Raw genomic sequence first — 15,572 nt, forward strand, 5'->3', positions numbered from 1 at the left:
AGCCGTTGTTGTCCAGATGAGTCAGTAGAAAATCATTAGTTTCAAACAGAGATTCTGCATGATATTAAAACCAAATTCCTAAATGATTCAATTTCTAGAAAACAGAAACATAACAGAAAAGAACTCTTCTTGCTTCAGCAGGTTTATTAAAAAGTTTTTTGAACTTTAAAGAAATTTAAACCACTGCCCAGCTATCAAGCTTCATTACTTTTGAAGTGTAAATAAATAAAGACGTATTTGGGGCAGGAATTTGAAAGAGAACAACATTCTAGTTATGGAGGGGTTAGGCACAAGCCTGAGCTGTAGTGCTTTCAAGTGCATAAAGGTCTTTCCTGACGTTATATCTTTCACTCTTATTTATATCAAATGCAAAACTACTGACTTGGTAGCATTTAAAGCAAGACCCAAAGGAATCAGTCTGAATAGCAGTAAATTTGGGTTTCTGAATCGGCCTGTAAATGTGTCAGTCTTGCTAAGTTTGCTATTCATTAGTGACTCTGGGGAAAGTGCTTTCCAAAAACCTTAACCAAGGTTTAGATGGTAGTGGAAGTGGAAAAAGTGAGACAGTAGAAATTGATGTTACTAGAAATGAATTGGATATATTTGTTTCAGAGGGGAGATTGATTGCAGACTGCATATCCAACTAGAGTAAGAAAGAAGTGAACCACAGAATATACTGAATTGGAAGGGAACCACCAGGATCGTTGTGTCCAACTCCTGGCTGCACATAGGACTACCTGTAAGGAAGGAGGTAGCAGGAAGAGTGCACATTTTCTAATGCAACTGTTTTTAATTGTAACCTTTCCATGACAGGATAAAATTATGTAGTCTGTGCAAAAGTTTACCATGATTGTAGGCCCAGGATTTTTCTTACAGCTTGTAAAAGCTGAGGTTTGTTTTGGTTATAAGACTTTTCAGTAAGTGGATGATGAGTGGTTATAAAAGGATGAGATTGAAAATTGTCTCTTTATCACTAGAAAGTCTGAAATCACAATTAATTATTTAAAACTAAAAAGGCTAGCTGGTTCTTAAAGACAGGATGTGATCATGTGAAAAGATCCTGGACCCCCTAAAATCTGGTTCTACCATTGTACGTCCATGAAATCAGTTTGAGACACTTATATTCTGATGTGAAAAAGATACTTACATACCACTGTGCTCAGTGATTGGCCTAGCTGACTTTGCTTAAATCTAAACACGTGGTTTTTAGACCAGGAACTATGCTTAAAAACTTCTAAGAGTTTACATTCTTCAGGAAGTGAAATGTTTTGATGTAATGCTTCGTGGCTTCTAGGTTCTTAGTTCTCAATTCCGACACTTAGTTCCTTGGATAGCAATTTTGATGATAAAGTGCTCATCACCAAAGTGTAACTCTGGTTGGGATTTGTCCAATCTATCTTTAGGCAGATGATATACTGTACTTTTTGGGTAGGATTCTACTTCAGGATGAGATGAATCATACCCTAGAAAAACTTAGTTCTCTCCTTTGACTGAAAATGGTGCCCGGGATAGACGAGTTCTGACATTGGAATTCATTTTTGAGCAGATGAGTCCAATCCTTAATTTTTTTTAACCTTCTTCAGTTCTGGCTGTAGATCACTCTCATGGACCTTGCTCTACAGGCAATAATTTCAAGCATATTACAGTGCCATAGAGAATAATTTTGGGCTCTTTCTCATTCCAGGATGAAATGGGTTGGCAAACAATTGCAGTGACAGCTTGCATTGAAATTGATTTGCTTGAAATTTTGTCCCTGATCAGGTTTATAATTGTAGTGTTCAACAGAGTTTAGAGTTTGGAACAAAAAAGAAATGCCTAAACTTGCACAGTCAGTCTTACAAATAGAGATACAGGATTAATTCTTACTCATCTGTTTAGTAGATAAGTATACCTCCCCAAAATTCAAATATAAGTTACATAATGTTTGTTTTAGTTCCAGGTCTGACTGGAGTCATTATGGTGTTAGTGTTATTCCTAATGTGTACTGCTTCTACATATGCCATCAGGTAAGACCTAATCTGATCATTATGCTGAAGAATGCTATTTAAGTAATCATATTCTTATACAGATTGGAGGGAATGAAGGGCAAGTGCGATGTGAGACGAGAAGTATTTAAATGAATATTAAAAATACCAGCTTTCTTGCCTTTTTTTTTTTAAAGTAAGTTGCAAGCAAATTAGTGCAGAGAATTTTTAATTACTAAAACTGATGAAACTGACTTCAGAGTAAATGTTTTTTTTTTTTTTGAGGGACATACACAGTTAAAAATCTACACCTTTACAAATTCGAATAGTTCTTTTCTCCTGTTTGTATGAGGAAGCAGTAAACTAAATATATGAAATGCTCTGTTCAATGCATAAATAAGCTCCATTGGAAGATAAAGTGATACCTTTATCTTAATTATTTTCACCCATTAATTGTAAAAACAATTTTTTTAACAACCAGCCAAAGCAAACAAAAACAGAACTGTGCTACCAAAGTACAATGTGTTGGTTTTTTGTTTGTTTTTGTTTTGTTTTTATTTTTAAGTTCTTCTTCTAGGCTTCTGGTTATCAAATATGTTCTTTTTAATGTAGATGATACTTTAAAAGGTGCAGTGCATTACTAACTCAGAATAAGTGTTGGGATTCCTGGAGGGTTGGTCCCCTAGTGAGTTCATGTTCTGCACAAACATTATTGAATATGTATTGTTGTTCATCAAGTGAGCAATACCTTGAAGGATGTAATCCAACATAGGCGTGTGTTCTGCTATTGACACAGTCTTTGGTGAATTAAAAGATTGACTGTGAATACATCATCCCAGTTCTGCAAATGCTGCAGGATATTTTAATTCAATGTCTTCAAACATAGGAGATGCTCGCCTGCTGTGAGCTTGATGTGTGGTTTTGAACTATGTTGAACTAATATGTCTTCTCTCAGAAACAGTGTTACTGGATGCTGAATCAAGAAAGCAGTTCAGCAAAGCAGTTCATACTTGTGCATTCCTCCTAGCCAGAGGTACTTCCAGACTGAGATCTTTGTGAGGAACTGGAGGGTACAGAAGTCCAGGATAACACTGATACACAAAGTGGCAGACACAGTTGCATGTTACATGGTCCACACAGACTGCTCTGCTTGCAAAAGAAAGCCAGCTTAGGGAGGATGGAAAAATGAAACAATTACTTCATGCTGCTGCAGCAGTGAGCCAGAACAGTCTTGTTTTCTCCAAGGCCATTTGAAATTAGAAAAAAGGAAACAGAGCCCCCAACTTTTATTAATGTTTGGGAAACTTGAGGAAATGTTTGCAACTGCATACGTGCCCTTGGAAATAATAATTTTAAGGTTCATGCAACAAAGGTTTCCAGCTTTCTGAGTTACATCTTTGCTATTTCCTTCTTCAATTACTCTAACTGCAAATGTGTTTTTGTGCTATCTAGCCAGCAGAATTAAAGCTCTGAGCAGATCAGCTGCATCTACTATTACTTAATCAGTACTTCTTATTTAAAGACTTGTTCTGGCTTCTCTCTCAGGCGCATGGCTCAAGCTTGTCTTTGTGTTCTGTTTTACTAAGGAAATGAGCTTCTGTGCGCATCTGTCTCTCCCTTCTCTATTTCTTTCCGTATGGATTCTTAGGTGCCTAACAATGGCTAAACTCATGCCACAGTTTTTAGGAAAATTAATTGCAAATGTTCACTGCTTATCAGAAACAGGGACTTACTCATTTTATTTTTTAATTAAAGTTGTTCAGATCATTCTGTCTTGTATTTCAGCCCTAACACACTCTTGCACACTGAACTGCTTAATCATATATGTCTTCCTTCGTATGTTTGTCCTGAATTTTTTCTGTTCTTGATTTTTTCATGTCATTTTCATATCTTTATCTGTTCAGTAAACTGTATGAGTAAGTATAGAGAGAATTGAATTAGCTCTTAATGGTTTAAAGGTGGAAAGTGAATTCTGTTTGAAAATTTTTTACCATGTCATATCTGAGAATCACATCACCATTTCTTGTATGATAATTGTTTATTGGAAGGCATATGAAGTTGCTAGAAGCTGCAATAAATCATATGGACAAATGTTGACATTTTAGCTAAGTTTCAAATTAATATTGCTTAGGATCATTTCCATTGAACACAATTACTAGCAGTGTTGGAAACTGTATGTTTAAAATGGCTGAAATGACATATATTTTTATAGTAAAATACTCTGGTATTCAGTTTCATTTACTAAACTACTACATATATCTTCCCTTTCAAAACTATCTATAGCAGGGTAAAAAACATGCTGTTATCAGGGTTAAGAGCTATGCTGTTTACTGTATCCCTTTAAAAGTGTCGCAATCTTACATTGTCTTACATTTCTCAATAAGTTCCCTCTTGCTGATATTCATGTGCTACATTCTGAAGTTACAAAAAAAAAAATAGATTTTTTTTTTTTAAAAATAAAGCAAACTACTTGATCTCCAATTTCCATGAATTTGGGTTGCTGAGAAATAACACTCCTTTTGATTAATATCTATTTTAAGCTCTAAGAAGAAGGTAAAGATAACAATGCTCTGAAGAACTGTATGAACATGACAGTATGAAGGTTACTGAGCGTGTTAGGATACTGTGTGCGTCTGTAGGGCACAGCTTAAGAAGAATACAAGTAAGAAGATACAACTATTAAAATGCACGTCACAATGGAAGACTCAAGGATCTTGATATCTTTTGTTCAGGGAGATGAGGCTGAGAGGACTTGATAGTGTTTAAGAAACGTTGACACATCTGAGGAACCAGTGTTTATAATAGAGACATCTGCAAAGAAAGCTGTGAAGAGGTTGAAATGTTCAAGTGACTGGAAGCTGATGCTTAGGCATATTCGGATCAAAGACGTACGTTCTAATCAGTGATAATATTGGCTGTTGAAATCAACTTGTAAGAAGTTGGAATTGACTTTTCATGTTGAAAACTTGGTCCATTCTGGGGGGGGGGGGGAAGTGCTCAGGACCCAATAAAAATAAGTTCAGTGTGTAGCTTCTGGTGTTTTAGCAGGATGCCAAATTAAGAAAGAGCCCCAAGACCTGTTTCAAGCTCAGGGGTAAACAGAGGTATTCTTTCTGCCTTGTAATGTACTTCCACTCCACACATCAACACTCTTTACTTCTCTTGTACTGATGCCTGCTCCTACAGCTCCTTACAGATACTGACAAGTGACTGTGTGGAAATGCCTACCAGGCTGTGGGTAGTTAGAAATGGTTTGAGCCGCCTCAAGGATGGAAGGGTGGTGTTAGTGTGTTACTGAATGTAGGAAGGATGGTGGGATGATGAAGGGTTCTCAAAAGCTTTTTGTTGTTGCTAGGTTCCTAAGAACTGCCCTTGCTTGGGTTTTCTTCCAGGTTACCCTCAAACAGATTGTCCGAACTGATTTTTTTTTTTTTCCTGTCTTGAGAAATGAAACAAACCTTGTATTTACAGGCAAACAATGAGGCGTACTTTTAAGATTTATCAAAGCAAATGTAGCTAGCTGTTTATTTAAAAGACTGTAGGAAGGGAAAATAATTTGGAAAAGTTAGCTGTCTCAGAAGAATTGCTTCTTAAATTATATTCTCAAGAGTTTGGGTTGCTTTTTATTTAATAGTTATTTTGGCTTATTTTATCAGCAAGCTTTTTTGTTTTGGAAGGGACTCTTCTACCATGCTGTGAATGCGAGAGATGTTTGTGTGCTATGAAGTATTTTCTTGCCCATTTGTTTGGATTGTTGTTGTTTCATTTTAATGACTATTTTACTGAGGAGAAAGTGAGTTCCTAATCTCAGTTCCAGATGGACATTTTTGCTGGATTTGGTTCTATTTAAATTTCCTAACAAATTACTGATGAAATCCTCTTCTCTCTTCACGTGCCTTGGTCTTCATAGTGGTGATGTTCTTGTTTGTCCCAAGGCCATCAGTCCTAGAGCCCAACCATATGCATTTCCCCTGTCTCCAAAGTTCTCCTGACTATCCTCTTGTTGCCTCCTTGCTGTAGTCCCCTTTTTCTGTTGCATCTCCTTTCCCTCCAGACCCACAAACATTTCTTATACCTTTCCCACTAGCCTATCTTCTGCTGTCTACTCTACTTTTTAGGATGCAGTCATGGTACTTTGAACACTGCAGTCCTGTGGCTGCAGAAGCCTGAAGAAGTGTTGTGGCAATTTAGGACCTATGAAAGTAGGGAAGTCTCCTAATTTAGAAATGTCTTCAACTGCTCTGAATGTCCACTTCATTCTCTTTTGCTTTTTAATTATGCACCAGTCCCCTTTTCTTCTCAATATTTAGCTTGTTTGCCAAGACTATTTCTGTACGAATACATACTGGGCTTTGACTATTCTACATGACTACATGCTGAATCAATGTGCACAGATCTGCTTTTAACTAGCAATGATTCTGTCTGAGTGAAATAGCATTGAACGATGCTTTATTCTTTTCAGGGTTTCAAACTATGACATCTTCTGGTATACCCACAACCTTTTCTTTGTCTTCTATATACTGCTGATGCTGCATGTTTCTGGGTAAGTAAATGAAAAATACTGTCCCTTTTCCTGAAGCACAGGAGCTGTTCTCTTGACTGTTGTTTTTCCTGAGATCTCTTGTGCAACATAGGCCAACGTCTTGACAAGATACTGTCATTTTCAGTTCTTCAAAAGGTTATTTTTTTTAAGTAAAGTTCAGACTGTAACTTGGAGAATCAGCTAGCACAAATTTCTTCACTTTGAAGTTCATCTGTTGTCCATTTTACCGTTTTCTACAGGGAAATCAAGATAACATTTTTTCTTTCTGTGCTCTCTGACCTGGCTGCTGAGAGGCAGATAGGAAGTTGCTCATCCCTTTCTCTTTAGTCTCAATCTTCCATTTCAACCCTGAGGAGAGAGAAGGAATGGCTTCTAATTATTGCACATTGCTTTAATTAAAAACTTTCTTCTTGTTTTCACAAACATGAGATGCTGATATGTCATCAAGATGATTGCTTTTGGTCAGGTCTGTATATGGTACAAAAGACACAGATCTACTGCAGGGTAAAGCAGCTTTCACAAACTATGCTGTGTGGAAATGTGGTCCGTTAACATGAACAAACTTTCCTCTGTGAATATAAGTACAGAATTTGATATAGGAAAGGGAAGGTATACTTGAACAAGGTTAATTTCTTCGTGTCATCAAATATCTATTGAAACATGGAACGCTGGAATGTCTGCACAGCTCTGAGCACTGCTGTTTAAACAGTAAAAGGTAATTAGGCCTAGCCAGATCACAGTAGGAATATGTTGTTGAGCAAAATAAACACAGCTTGAGATCTACTGAATTGAAATAATGAGTTGAAAACATTGAAACTTGTGGATATAATTCTGGTTTTCTGTGGGTTTTCTGTCCTTTATTTTTCCTTTTTCTTTGGCATGGGTCTTCATCATAACTGACAAAGGTGAATCTAAGCTGTTCTCCCCTTCCTGGGGCAGGTAGAACTTTTGCTAAATTATTTCTGACAGGTGTTTGTCTGATTTCTTCTTGAAAACATCTGATGACTGAGACTTTCTTAACTCTTTAGGCAGTCAGTTCTAGTGATTACCTTGTAAGTATTTCTCTTGTCCAGTTTAAATAAGCTCTGCCTTATCCTTTGCCCATTGTCCTCTCAGCCGTGTTGCCACTTCATTAAAGAGGGCGACTAGTTGGACAAGTCTGCAAACCAAGACTGCAGGAATTCACCAAGCTGTGAACAGGCATCTCCTTCTACAGAACCTCTTTAATGTTGAATTGGAAGATCTTTCAGAATGTATCTGAAAGAACTAAGTGTCAGATGAAAGTGAGAGAAAGTTGAGTCATGGAGAGTGGGAGTCAGTTAAAAAAAAAGTTTAAGATGCCTAAATTTAGGTCTCTGCATGTTTTCTGAGTGTTTACCTCCCATTGTAATCAAATGAATTCTAAAAAATAGAGCCAGTGGAGCCTGGAGAAAGCTTAAGCTAACCTACTGCTACAAAGATCTATATATAAGTGATCTGGATTGATTTCTGAGCTCCATTTGTTATCCTGATTGGAAGATTTATTCTGAGAATAAAGAGAAGTTTGACTGTCATGTGCCCAACTGACTCTTACATGGCGAGTCTAAGGGATGCATAATCTGGACAGTTTAGGCAGATTGGGTGAGGATTTAACTTTTTTGCAATCTCTTCTACGAGTATTCCCACAGTATTCTTAGATTCTTGTTTTGTTTCAAACTGTTACGGATATGTTTTTATTGTATCCTCTTTTTCATGGTAGCCAGACACTTCTCAGCAATATATAAAGTGATATGATTCATTTGTCATATGTTATTGGTTTGCTCTTTTATCTTTACCAAAGAGAAGAGAAGAATCTTTTGGGGAAATTATCCCTAAAGACTTTCCTTCATGTTGTACTTCTTGCAACATGACTTTCAAATATTTTAGTGACTTAAGGCTTGCTGCATATCTACATTAATTTATCTATATTTTAAACCTTTAATAGCAGCAACAAAAAGTATTTTATGTAAAGTGAAAGCTTGATGTTTCTATTACCAATTCCAGGAGGTACAAAATCCACAAAGCATTTTGAACCAAATACTCAGTTGATCCTAATTTTTTTATTAACAGAGTTAATAGAAACTGAGAGTAAGGCCTTTGTACTGTCAGTAGAATTATCCAAGGGTTTGTCTCTGGAAGAGTGAAAATTCCAGACATCAGCATTTAGCAGAGAAAAGAGCCCTCAAGCAGCTCACCTTGAGCTCACCAGCAGAAAATATTGGAGAGAATAGGAGCAGTGTAATTACCTATGAAAACTCTCAATTTTTGGCATCATATTGTAAAAGCTAGAAGTAAATGCTAACTCTCTTTTGAGGGTGGAAAATGGGGCAGAGATTGCTTTATGCCCATGTGAATAGTCTACATGCCATGTTGCTCAGCATGTCAGCCACTTCCATGTGGCTCATCCTTTTGCTCAAGATATGTATCTCTTGCTTACTGATATCCACAGTGAGATTTCATGGATACAAATGTTGCACAAAATAAATATACAAGAATATACCATAGACTCCTAAGAGTTATGCAGAACTCACCATTTCTGGGAAATGATGTGTGAGAACATGTGTTCTCTCACTTGCACGTGTGAGAACACTTGTATTTCCTTGGCATCTTCAGAAATGGAAATCATTGCAGCTGCCATTAGAGGCAGCTTTGTCATCCCAGTTTGCCACAGATAGCATGTTTGTAATAGTTCTAACAAGCTAGAGATCACTGGAGGAAATGCTCATGTTTGCAGTTCAGCTATTTGTGTCACAGGAAAAACTTTGAATCCCGTTTTGGGGTGTCCAGAGGCCAGAGAAGCTGTGTGAGCAGCTGGCAGGCATACATGTGAGGTTGGCTGGAAAAATACTGTACAGGCTGTGATTTCCAGCTAAATCTGTCAGGCACCATAATGTTTATGGAGCTGGGAATTCACATAATACTCATGGTCTCTGTCACTTTGCAAGTATGCAATGACCAGCAACGAAGGCAGATACAAGTGATAGGGATGATCAGGCAGTAATACAGCCTGAAACATGGGAGTAGACAGACAATTGTCAGGTGATTCTCTGGGTCAGACATGAGATTTAGAGTGAGCAAGTTTAACTTCCAACCTGTACATCAATCTCGGGAACACGTGGGAAGCATGTTACCAACTGTCAGTAGGGAAGGATGCCAGTAGCTGGTCAGAGGCCATTTAAGTTGGGAGCATTGCAAATGTCTCCCACTTCTCTCTGTTCCTGTGAATTAGACTCTGTCACTGTTGCTGCTGCTGTGCATGTATGCTGATAGTGCGTGTTCTTATTGTGTACTTAAGTCTTCTCAACATGCCCAAGCACTTATCAGACATTGTGCCAATTTCTCACTGGGTACCATCCTACCCATCTTTTACTGTCATCAAATTCAGATTGGAGGCAAGGAATACTCCTAGGGAGTTTTATTACTATTATTATCAGTTCTTCCCCTCTTTCAGTGATTCATGAGGGTACTGAGATATCCTAGAGTGTCTCAGATTTCCATTTCTTTCATTATGGTTTCTAGCTGCAGCTGCAAAATTCTCACTTGATTATACTACATGTTTAATTTCAGATTCAAATAAGCATGGAGTCCAAAAAATAATTTGCAAGATAAGATAGTTCTGCATGATAGATCCAATGAAAGTTTCTGTTTTTTTTTCTTCTTACCTTTTGGCAAGTTGTTATTTAAAGAAGCTGTCATGTTCACGAATGATACCTTTGTGTGTAAACTTAATACACATCACATAGTGGGAACATTGCTGCAATTTATGTTTTGGCAACTTAATAAATTTCTGCTACAGTTTGCCTTAAAAACAGAACTTCCTGGCTGGAGGAAGAACGACTGAAAATAACCTGGATGTGAAAGAACTGGAAATGTGCTTACTTAATTTTTCTTCTAGGCTCCTACAGCATCTCTGTTTTTCAAGCAGTATTAAGCTTAAGGCTGTTCAGTGTAGAAGTGCCAAGTGAGATAGAAAAGTTAATCCTTGCCTCTAGTGACAGAAGGCTATATAGTTAAAAAGATTCAGTCTCACTGAAAATTCTGTAAGCAAGTGGTATAAAATCATTGAATCATAAAATGGCTTTGATTGGAAAGGACCTTAAAGAACATCTGACTCCAACTCCACTGCTTTAGGCAGGGTTTCCACCCCAACATTAAACTGTGCAGGACCCTATCCATCTTGGCCTTGAAAGCTTCCAGGGGTGGGGCATCCACAATTCCTGAACAACTTGTTCAGGGCCTTACTACCCTCTGAGTGAAGAATTTCTGCCTAACATCTATCTTAAATTTCCCCTCTCTTAGTATAAAACCATCCCCCTTTGTCCTATCCCTATCAGACCATGTAAAATGTCACTCTCCCTCCTGTTTATAAGCTTATGGATGGCCACAATCAGGTCTTATCAGTGCTTTCTCTTTTCCAGGCTGCACAAGCCTAGCTCCTTCAACCTTTCTTCCTAAGAGATGTGCTCCAGCCCTCTGGTCATCTTCATGGCCTGCTTTGGGCCTTCTCCAACAGCTCCATGTAATTCTTGTGTTGTGGGGCCCCAGGCCTGGATTCAGTGGATGCAGTATTCTAGATGGGGCCTCATGAGGACACCGTCAAGGAAGACAATCCCCTCCCTCACCCCACTAGCCAGTCTTCTGTTGATGCAGCCTGGGATGTTGTTGGCATTCTGGGCTTCATGTGTATACTGCTGGTTTGCATCCAGCTTTTTGTCCACCAGCACCCTCAAGTTCTTCTCTGTAGGGCTGCTCTCAAGGTGTTCTTCCCTCAGTCTTTATACATACCTGGGATTGCCTCACCTTGCTCTTGGCCTTGTTGAACCTCATTTGGTACTAGTGGGCTCACTCTTTGAGCCTATTCTGGTGCCTCTGGATGGCATCCCATTCTTCCTCTGTATAAAATGCTGCACTCAGCTTAATGTCATCAGCAAACTTGTTCAGGGTGCACTCAATCACTCTGTAGGCTTCTGATGAAGATGCTTAAGAGCACCCATCCCCAGATAGACTGCTGAGGGATACCACTAGTTACCAGACTTCATAAATCTATTGGCTACGGCCATCCAACCATTTATTTATCTGCAAATTAGTCCAGTTTTCAGATCCATCTCTCCAATTTGGAGATAAGGATGTGATGCAGGAGGCGAAGGCTTTGCACAGCTCCAGGCTGATAACATCACTTGCCCTTCCTTTTTCTAGTGATGCCATCACTCCATCATAGGTGGGCACCAGACTGGTCAGGCACAATCTGACTGTGATGAAGTCATGATGGTTGTCTCAGATCATTTGCTTGTCTCCCATGTACCTTAACACAGCTTACAGGAGGGTCTTCTCTATGATCTTCCCAGTCACAGGTACAGGGTCTGTAGATCCCTGTTTTCCTTTCTTTCTTTCTTTCTTAAAAATGGGAGTGATATTTCCCTTTTTCTAGTCACCAAGGTCTTCACCTGACAGCTGTAACTTCTCAAATGTAGATGAGCCTCGTGACTGCTTTCTAAAATCCTCTCCATATTAAGAGAAGTTGCTTGGTTTGAACTGTTACTTTAGCATCTTTGTTATTTTTCTTTTCCTGTAGGGGAGTGCTCAAGTACCAGACCAACTTAGAGGAACACCCACCTGGTTGCTTTAATCCTAACAAAACGCTCCTAGGGAATATGACAGTGCCAAAGTCTTTTGAAGAGCTGTTTCCTGACTATACTACTGAGCCTTTCCCAGAGGACTTAACATTTCCACAACCCCTTGTACAAAGTAACTTTATGAGAATTTGTTCCAAGGAACCCAAGTTCCAGTCGCACTTCCCAGAGGTCTGTATGATCCGACATTTCAGGTATTACAAGCCATGCCAAGTCTTTCAGTCAGCCATAACCACTAATTATTGCTTTTCCAGACCAGATGTTTTAATAATAGAAAATATTATTAAAACCTTTTCAGGCATTCAGAGATCTGGTGGGGAAAAAACAATCTGTGTTAAATCTTGTATTGCATTAAAATGTGGCACATAGAACAGGGTGGAAAAATATCAAGAGATTGGCTGTAATGTTTTTTTTTGTACAATGTGATATAAGGTGTATTGGTCTTGATACAAATGTGACTTTAAATTACAGCATAGAAATTCAGAGCAGACATTTATATAACATTTATATGACCCTTTTCTATGCATTGTGTGGCATTAATTAATTGAAATAATCGAATTCCATTTGTTCTCTCTTTTTTTTTTTTTTTTTTTTTTTTTTAACCATGTGGCTGCAAGTCCTAATAGCATTTCTGGGATGCAGTTGGTTGTGGTTTGGCTTTGTGTAGTCTCTTGTTTGCAAAGAATACTACTATATGTGGAATTGGTAAATGAATATGATAATAGTGAGGACAGACAAGCCTTTTGGTTTCCTTTATTTCCTCTTGGGTTTTTTTATGATTTGTGCAGGATCTTTGTCTTCATCCAGATTTGCTCATTTCTTTTCAGAGAAGATGAGCAGAGCTATATGAGCAAGTAGCCTGAGTAAGCTTGGGAATACTGCATTCACAAGTCTAAGGCCTATCATAACATACCTCTCAGGAGCTTCTCCTTATCATTACTACTTTTTTCTTATATGCTCCTTTTGCCCAGAGAGGTGGTGGATGTCCCATCACTGGAGACATCTGGGGTGGGGCTGGACAGGGCTCTGAGCACCTGATCCAGCTGTAGGTGTCCTGGTTCATTGCAGGGGAGTTGGACTAGATGGCCTTTAAGGGTCCCTTCCAACTCGAACCACTCTATGATTCTCCTAGCTGCAGTGGTAACTCATTTTACCACTGAGCATGTGTTCATAGTAAGAAGCAATTAATATTACACAGGAGCCTTCCCATAAAGTTCTTTGTATTTTGTTAGCTCTTGCTAGCTAACTGCTGGCATGGGATTTTGCTACGTATGTGTTCATCTGAGCTGGTCACCCTATGGGCACTTCCAAGGAAACGTTTGTGCTATCATATGCATCTTTCACAAGGACAGTTGAACTGTGCTTTAACCTTCCATTTCTCTCAGTTTTCTACACTCTTTTCTATGAATTCTATAGCACAAGGATTGCTTGTTCTTTTTAACTTTTTGCATGTACTTGAGATAATTCAAAGAAGGCAATTGTCTCATAGTATTGCAAGTCAGACGGTGTTCTTCCTTGGAACTTGACCAGTTCTGTAGTGCTCTAGTCTGTTATATTTTGAAATGAGCTATGTACTTTGTCATTCACTTCTGAAAACAGTTGCAATCTAACTGCATAACACCAGAATAACATTGTCACAAATGAGATCACTAGTATTTTATAACTGATCAGTTTTATGACTGAAATCATTTGTGCATGTGGATGTTGCAGCCAGTTAGTCTAAGTTCCCATGATGTGCTTGGATTTCTGTTTATGGAAATATGTGGAGATGACACAGTTCTGCAATAAATGAGAAATGAGATCCTGCAGGCACTCATGTAATTTTGAAATTAGAAAATGTAAAATGAAATGGCTTTGAATGAAATGAAATTAAATGTTCACTGTTCTCCCATAGACTTGGTTTTGGATTTCTGGACCTCTGTGCTTGTACTGTGTAGAAAGGCTGTACCGCTACATCCGCAGCAACAAGCCAGTCACAATAACATCAGTGATAAGCCATCCCTCCAATGTCCTTGAAGTAAGGATGATCAAAGATGACTTTCGAGCAAGGCCTGGTCAGGTCAGTTAATGTGCCCATAAACAAGTCACTGTTGTTCATGTAGCGTCTTCTGTAGGGATAACTTTCCATTTCTATGTACTAATCCATCACTGAATGTTTTGTACATACATGTTTTCTTTTATTTTTATCTTTTTGATTTTCAGTATGTTATTCTACATTGTCCAAGAGTGTCTGGACTGGAAAGCCATCCATTCACCCTTACAATGGTAAGAAATAAGAGTTTTCTCTGTACTTTCCCATTTATTTGTATTTGGTAGACTTTATTTATTTGTATTTGGTCTGTATTGCCTTCAAGGTGGAAAGCCCTTCAAGAGAGCTTATCTTTCATTAATGAGGATACCAATGAATATGAGATTGCATGATTATTATGTATGATAGTACTGAATGCATATTCAATTTTCCCCATTGTTGAGAAAATAATAAGGGGAACTTTTTTCAAATTCTTCCATAAGTGGAAAGCATAATAAATAAATAGAATCCATGTGGGTTTTGATCATTCAGTTTCATAAGTGAGCTCTTAGCCATCTGTCTGTAGGCCTTAATGAACAATGAACATGAACTCAAATGAATTTTTGGTGGATTTATTGCTGTTAATCAAAATGAACAGAGATTCTTGCAACTGCCTTCTCCAAACAGAGTTAGGAAAGCATCATGGTTTGGTTTGTTGTTTTTTTTTCTAAAATAGTTTCCCTCAATAGTTTTTTCTAAAATATTTCTAAAGTAGTCTTCTGCTTTATTATAGTAAGAGACACATCAGTGACTAAGTTATGTATGAGTAGGGGTGTGGGGCTGTAGGGCTGACGTCTTGGTGGAGGTCTGTTATAGACCACCTAATTGGGATGAAGAGAAGGATGAGGCATTCTATGAGCAGGTTGCCGAAGTCGCGTGATCGCCAGCACTCGTTCTCTTGGGAGACTTCAACTTCCCTGATATATGTTGGAAATACAATACAGTGCAGAGGAAGCAATTCAGGAGGTTTCTAGAGTGCGTGGAAGATAGCTTCTTTATGCAGCTGGTACGATAGCCTACCAGGAGTGGTACACTGCTAGATCTGCTCTTCACTAACAGTGAAGTACTGGTGGGAGATGTGAAGGTTGGAGACTGTCTTGGGCAGAGCAACCACAAAATTGTAGAATTCTCTACTCTTGGTAAAGGGTAAAGGGGTCCAGAAAGCCTGGACGCTCCTCAAGATGGAAATCTTAAAGGCCCAGACTGTTCCTCAGTGCTGTTAAGGTGAGCCATGGGGGAAGAAGACCGGTGTGAATGAACTGGGAACTGTTGTTGAGACTCCAGAAGAAAAAGAGAGTCTATGTCCTCTGGAAGAAGGGACAGGCTACTTGGGGAGACTACAAGGAGGT

The 15,572-nt window shown here is 38.5% G+C and overlaps 1 protein-coding gene across 5 annotated transcripts in view; it reads left to right on the plus strand.

Annotated features, from left to right (window-relative positions):
• The window catches only part of NOX4 (NADPH oxidase 4), a 135,704-nt gene that overhangs the window by 37,651 nt on the left and 82,481 nt on the right, over positions 1-15,572 (plus strand). For all 5 annotated transcript variants that reach the window (XM_040700426.1, NM_001101829.3, XM_015280045.4 and 2 more), the window contains 5 exons: positions 1,934-2,006; positions 6,427-6,507; positions 12,098-12,326; positions 14,050-14,214; positions 14,358-14,420. In XM_040700426.1, coding sequence (XP_040556360.1) covers positions 1,934-2,006; positions 6,427-6,507; positions 12,098-12,326; positions 14,050-14,214; positions 14,358-14,420 — 611 coding nt within the window. The remainder of the gene's footprint in view (positions 1-1,933; positions 2,007-6,426; positions 6,508-12,097; positions 12,327-14,049; positions 14,215-14,357; positions 14,421-15,572) is intronic.

The sequence above is a fragment of the Gallus gallus genome, chromosome 1 (assembly GCF_016699485.2).
Source record: "Gallus gallus isolate bGalGal1 chromosome 1, bGalGal1.mat.broiler.GRCg7b, whole genome shotgun sequence".
Taxonomy (NCBI): Eukaryota; Metazoa; Chordata; class Aves; order Galliformes; family Phasianidae; genus Gallus; species Gallus gallus.